Below are 6,809 nucleotides of genomic sequence, written 5' to 3'. Positions count from 1 at the left end.
TTGAAGCATTCATTTCAAAATGTGGACATTTACTATTTTCCAAATTTACTTCATTTCCACCTGCACCTATGTGTCACTTATTTTCTTCACACAGTTATAAATGTGCCTCACCCGCAGAATGTCAGTTTTGAGCTGTAGTTCTGCTGAAGGTGCGGAGTGCATAAGGCCGAGCAGAGTACCCATGTCATCATCTCCAGATGACGACAGCACCAGCTGTTGAATGATCATCAGAGCGTGCTCACGACACTGACGGTACTTCACAATGTTGTGCACACACCTGGCTCCGCCAAACTCACGGAACAATCCTGAGAAATTCAGATTTTCTCGTTAAAAATTCAAGCTTGGAGACAACTTCAGTTTCAACTTTATAGCTTGGCAAGATATCTAATGTATTGTTTATGTAAATATTAGACACAACAAGACCATAGCGAGATTTAGAAATGACACCTCATCACCTCAGTGTCAATGCCATATTTGGAATTACTCGCTAATTTTCTGCAACAAAGCCATTCTGACTGGCTAACAATAAATAAAGCATGAGTGCATCTGTGAGATAGAGCATTCTGAGACTATCAGCAGCCATGATATAGAAGAGAAATGATTAGAGCTGAAGTTAAGAACGTTTCTCAACCAGTGACCTGACTCAGCACAGAGACTACTGCAGGGCCTGAGCGCATGAAAATGAATTTTGACTCGTCCCTGAGTGCTTAAAAACAAAGGAAAAACGGCAGTATAATAACACAATTATAATGAAAGCCTAAGGGGTGCACTGGAAAGTTTTAAAACCAGCTATGTCAATCTCATATTTCTGTTCAAGACCATATGAAATCAAAAACTGACTTTTGTGGCATTGTGTCTATGAATATAAGCTTTGAGACTATCTATATACTAGCATACTGTTAAATTTAATCAAATGAGCCTTTAACAGATCTTACAGATTTAAAACGTCTTTCTTTTCTGAAAATTGTTGAACTTCCTGTTACGCACAAATAAAGTAATACTTTATTCGGGTAGTGGGGTGTAGAACTCCAATTCTGTGTAAATCTGCAGAGCTTCGTCATGACAGATTCCGTGAGGCCCTGATTTATGGATAATGGTAGCTAAAGAGGAAGAGACGGTGAGACCAAAACTACTGCGTCAGTCTAATTCCAAGCCTACTGCTCACCATTTCCTTTTTCAAAACCCAGCAAAACTCAGATCCTTCTGGGCAGCGTTCTGACATGTGGTGTGATAGTGCTTCGGGTGATCAGAGTTTGTGTCCCGGCCTGTGGCCCTTTCCTAATCTCATTCCCCTCTCCAAACCTTCATATTACAAAGTCAATTTAACATTAAAAAAAGAAAAAAGAAACAGTCATGCACACATTTACCTGCATTTGTGTTCGAGCCTTGCAAGAGGACTGTGAGTGTCTCCATGACAAGCCAGGCAAGCTGTTTTTGCTCTTCAGCCACATTGTTCTTGGCATCACCTGACCACAGTGGGGGGAGCAGTCATTGAAATTATAACTAGTATCAGCATTGTTATTGCTAACTAAGACAAAAATGTAAAAAAATAAACCTTACTAATAAATATTATTTAATGAATTAATTTTAGTTCACAAAAGATTTACCCTGCTCGTCATGGGCTTGCGTTGGGTCTTTCAACAGTGCTGCATATTTGTGGAGCAGGTTAACTAACACTTCCAGCAGTCCAACTTCACGGAAGACCTCACTGAAGACAGGGTGGTGGCGCCCGAGTTTGAGAAGAGTGCGAGTGGCTGTGATGCTGCATCCGTAAGAAGTACTTGACTTTAACAGCACGCTAACGCTAAAAAGCTCTTTGCATGGTACGTAATTAAGACCGAAGACAACAAACTCCAGTAGCTCAAAGTACTTGGACTGCACCTCCGGTAGCTTTGCTACTCGCTCTGCAAACTGCGACAGCGTATGCTGTGCCTCTAAGATGAAATAGTTGGCATAGTCGGCGGCGTATATGTTGGCAATGGCTTCAAGGATCATACGTGCTAATCGACCACTCTTGGCCTTCAAGAAGGCATTCTGAAGCACAGAGAAAGCCTGGATGTTTCTGACCGTGTGGCCTGAAAATAAAAGATCATAATCATAAGCAATGATGGACAAAAAATAACCAATACCTTATTAAAATGGCTCCTGTTGTGTTCCACAAAAGTAAGTAATTCATACAGGTTTGGAACATGATGGTGAGTAAATAACAAAAGTATGTTAATTTTTGGCTTAACTATTCATTTAGCACCACCGTCTAGACTCTAGAAACTCCAGTGACCTTTGGTGGACTCTAGCTAGTAACACAAAACCTCATATATTTTCATTTCCTCTCAACCTGAATGCAGAAGTGTATATTCATGACATGACTTCCAAATAATTCTGTTGTTAAAAAGAGGTCAATAACACATCCAGTAAGTCACATAATACTCATATAAGAACAGCATTGCCATAGTTGAGACCAGCTCATTCAAGTCAGAGCCCAGAAGAGGGTTGAATTCAAAACATAAGTCTGTAACAAGACCAAGACTATGATTTATCTATTTATTTATTAACACCATGTCAGCAGCAAGGTGAATAACATAATAAAAGTCATACAATTAACAAAAAGATATACAAGACATTTAAGCTTAATACTAGACAAAAACAAAAATCTGAAATACTCTCAGGTGATACTTTTTTAAATGCAACAGTTAAACATCTCTGAATAAAATCATCTATTTACGTTCAAAACAGTACCCAAGACCATGAATATATGATGGTCTTAAACTCTGACTCGAGGACCAAGACCGAGACCAAGACTGTAAAAATATGGTCTTGGACTTTAACTTGAAGATTAAGACTTAGACCATGAAAATACATTTTTAGAATCAGACTCAAGGCTCATATTTTTATGGTCTTGGTCTTGTCATGGACTTGGGAGTATGTGGACTCGGTCTTGACACTGACTCAACCTTCTTCCCGTATCGGTCTTGATTCAGACTCAAATGAGCTGGTTTCGACTACAACACTGCTGAATAGCCACCAATGTCCTGAGCACAAAATTGATTACTGGTGTTTATTTCTCCATTGGGTCTTTCTGAAGAGTAATTATGCTAGGCTTCAAGAAAAACATACTGTATGCAATAATAACTGTGAACACCCAACCATCACATGATCATAGAGCGAGACAAGCCAGTCCTGCAACCCTTAAAAACCCATTCTTGTGCATTCAACCTTTATGAACTTCCACTTCATTGAGCGCTATTGCTGGTTGAGTGAAAATGACAACACAAAGTAGGAAATGAACAGTCTCTGTGATTGGCTTGTTGGAAAAGAGGACGTCTTGATGTGACTGGGTGCATAAACAATATAATCTGGCGCCATTATTTTAATTACAGCATTTAATGGCTCTTGGCGAGGCATAAGACAAGCTAAACAAATAACCTAACCAGATTACACAGTAGGTGTCTGCCGTTTGCCTCCTTCTGACCAATTAATGCCATTTACAGCCAGTGAACACTAATGTTTTAATTCTCCCTCAGAAACCGCACGCCCTTCTTCTCCTTGTGTGACTAAAAGAGTAATCTAGCTGATGAAGGGAGGCAGCAGCAGACACAGAGGGGGTTAATAATTGAAAACGCCACAAGGAAGAAAACTACTAATCTCACTCAAAGGTTAAAACAGCCATTGATTACAGCTAGGTTAATTCGTCCTGCAAGCTCTTAAAAAGATTTAAGTATCATTACCATATATTTTTTTTGAATGAATGAATGAATGAATGAATGAATGAATGAATGAATGAATGAATTAAAATAATTTAAAGAGTCATTTGAATTTCTTTGTTTGGAAGCAAGAAATGAACCCCAGTGGGTGCAAAAATGTGAATGACTGCAAATATAGAAGCACACTAAATCTCTAAAGTATTTTAGTAATGCTGGCCACTTAAGCCTCAGCATTGCAAACTTGCCATCTGGGGCTACGTTTACATGACAACGATGTAGTCAAAAACGGAAACATTTTTCCCTTGCGTTTTTTTTTTAAGTTTCACGTATAGACCTTTTTCCTGAGTAACCGGTGAGCGGCGCCATGATGGATTCTAACTTCCATTTGGGTGCTCTCATGTTCCGGTCTCCATAGAAATCCATGTTAAAACGGGGTAAAAAAAAAAAAGATTGACTGAATTGAAACTTTTTCAATATAACTAAATCTGAATGTGCGCACTTGTTTTGCGTACCATAAAATCTGTCCATGTCCGGTGCTGTATGCATGGCTTAGAGCGCTTAAGTTAAAATACCGAGTGTGAAATAATAAAATAATATGTTAAAATAATGTGTGCTTTTATCATTCTGTGGACAAACTCCCGTGAACTTCACCCTGATCGGGAGCTGTATATGCGCTCATCTGTTTTCAATGTCACTAACGTTGCGTCGCCTTCATGTCATTCTCACTCATTAAACTATGACAGGTCCTTTACTGCAAAAAGTTTTTGCGACACTGTAAAGTGATGAAACTATGGCGTCATGTGCTTTTTAAAACCATTTTTATGGGTTTTACGTTATATTATCGGCTTGGAAAATATGTAAATGTGACTAGAAACCAGAGACTGGAAACGTGAAGCACTGCTCCAGTCGGGCGATACTTCCACGTTCAGAAAAAGGTCTATACACGACAACGTTTTCAAAACGATTTGCGTTTACACATATGCTGATCGGGAGCTCATCTGTTTTCAATGTCGCTAACGTTGCGTCGCTTCATGTCATTCTCACTCATTAAACTATGACAGGTCCTTTACTGCAAAAAGACAGTTTTTGCGACACTGTAAAGTGATGAAACTATGGCGTCATGTGCTTTTTAAAACCATTTTTATGGGTTTCACGTTATATTATCGGCTTGGAAAATATGTAAATGTGACTAGAAACCAGAGACTGGAAACGTGAAGCACTGCTCCAGTCGGGCGATACTTCCACGTTCAGAAAAGTCTATACACGACAACGTTTTCAAAACGATTTGCGTTTACACATATCCGCGAAAAAGGCCAAAAACGCTTTATTATGTATGCCAGGCCAGTAGTTGGCGCTGTCGCCTTGTTAGTACAGTACCTGTAGGGAAGTGACGATTATATGTTGTATATAGGGTTGCCAACCGTTCCGTATAATACGGAATCATCCCGTATTTAAGGCATATGCCGTATGAACACCTAGACCATACGAATAACAAACTCTAAATTGAGAATTAATCATTCTTTTTTGACAAGTGTTTGATTTGTGAACATAACCGTTCCAGGGAGGCTTTAAGACCAAGCGTGTTCCAGGGAGGCTTTAAGACCAAGCGCAATCCTCTTCACAGCGAGCGGGACTCTAACGGAATTGGTTTTTTTAACGACCGCGTTTCGACTTCAGCAAATCAGTTTGAGCAATGCAAACAACGTGATTCCAACATCCAATACGCACGCGCATGACGTCCCCGTTTTCAAAGACTTCCGTTTTGGGTGTTTACATGGAAATGATAACGGTTGCGTTTTCAAAAACTTGCACTTTGAAACCCGTTTTCAAAAATATGCATTTACAGTCTCCAAAACGCCGTTGTCATGTAAACGAACAGGCAAAACGCATAAAAAGTTTCCCGTTTATGGCTGAAAATGCTGTCGTGTAAACAGCCCCTGAATCCCAATATTTCCATGTTTCCTGGCCAAAGTTCAACATACCCCAGAATTTCACATCACCAACTTTCACACCCAGCTGTGCTGTGACACAAGTTAAGAGTCAAGTGCATTTCAATTTATGAGGGCTGACCTTTCCCAGAAGGCTGTGGAACCACAAAACCTGGAAGCAGGAAGGGTGCTCCGGTGGTGAGACCAGCTGGCTTCAGCTCGCTGACACCATATGTAGTCAGAGCGGTCACCAGGTTCACCAGGTCCTTTAGAGCATCTTTGGATTCATCCTCTTTGGCCTGCTCCAACCTAATATGTACAGCAAGTATAACAAAGAATATCACTACTCAATCATATCAGAATTTAAAATAACTATACTGCCTCTTATTGCCTTTAAATTATTTATTTTTGGGGGTGAACTATCCCTTTAACACTTTAAGTAAACATACAAGTAGGGCTGAACGATTTTGGAAAATAATCTAATTACGATTTAATATGCAATTATTTTTTAAAGCTCTTTATGTTCTGTATTATTCAACAAAGACATGCTATTAATCATTGTATAGTATGACCAACACACTATTAGATAGATTAAACATAAATGTTCTTTTCTGTAGCCAGGCCTATATGTTACGATGAAATTACGATGAATTAATTTCATGATGCATGAATTGATATGAATGACATTTTTATTTAACAACTACAATTACAGTAGTATATTGACTGATTTGTTGAACTTCCAACCTTGTAAGCATGTAATAATTATGACAACATAAAGCACTGACAAATAAGCCTGGTGTAAACATTAATATGAAAGTCAGTAACAAATCACACAAACTAAAGTAGATTGCAGATATATAAAAACAAACCTGTTGCTTTACCACACTATTTTAGGCAATTCAAAGTCACTGTAATAAACACATGTAAACATGTGGACTGCACTAAACATTATTGGTTAACTTTAGACCAGTGGTTCTCAAACTTTTTTGGTCACGCCCCCCTTTAAACCTATTTAAAGTATTTTCTGTATTTAGCTTTTAAATGACCAGCACCTGCCTGGGTCTGTGCGACCTCATCTATGGCTTTTCTCTTCACTTTCACAAACCGATCCATCTCCCATTCTAAGTTACGTCCTTTGGCTGTTTACGGTTTTATTTATTTTCTTTTTCTGCTGATGGCC

The 6,809-nt window shown here is 38.9% G+C and overlaps 1 protein-coding gene across 1 annotated transcript in view; it reads right to left on the bottom strand.

Moving 5' to 3' along the window:
• Nucleotides 1–6,809, bottom strand: part of LOC107599212 (WD repeat and FYVE domain-containing protein 3-like) — a 65,029-nt gene that overhangs the window by 22,958 nt on the left and 35,262 nt on the right. The window contains exons 8-11 of the mRNA XM_016290745.1: nucleotides 5,772–5,938; nucleotides 1,608–2,075; nucleotides 1,368–1,466; nucleotides 112–305 (exon numbers count right to left, since the gene is read on the bottom strand). Of these exons, the coding sequence (XP_016146231.1) occupies nucleotides 112–305; nucleotides 1,368–1,466; nucleotides 1,608–2,075; nucleotides 5,772–5,938 (928 nt within the window). The remainder of the gene's footprint in view (nucleotides 1–111; nucleotides 306–1,367; nucleotides 1,467–1,607; nucleotides 2,076–5,771; nucleotides 5,939–6,809) is intronic.

The sequence above is a fragment of the Sinocyclocheilus grahami genome, unplaced genomic scaffold, assembly GCF_001515645.1.
Source record: "Sinocyclocheilus grahami isolate Dianchi unplaced genomic scaffold, SAMN03320097.WGS_v1.1 scaffold262.1, whole genome shotgun sequence".
NCBI lineage: Eukaryota > Metazoa > Chordata > Actinopteri > Cypriniformes > Cyprinidae > Sinocyclocheilus > Sinocyclocheilus grahami.
This window is presented reverse-complemented; position numbering and strand designations above follow the sequence as displayed.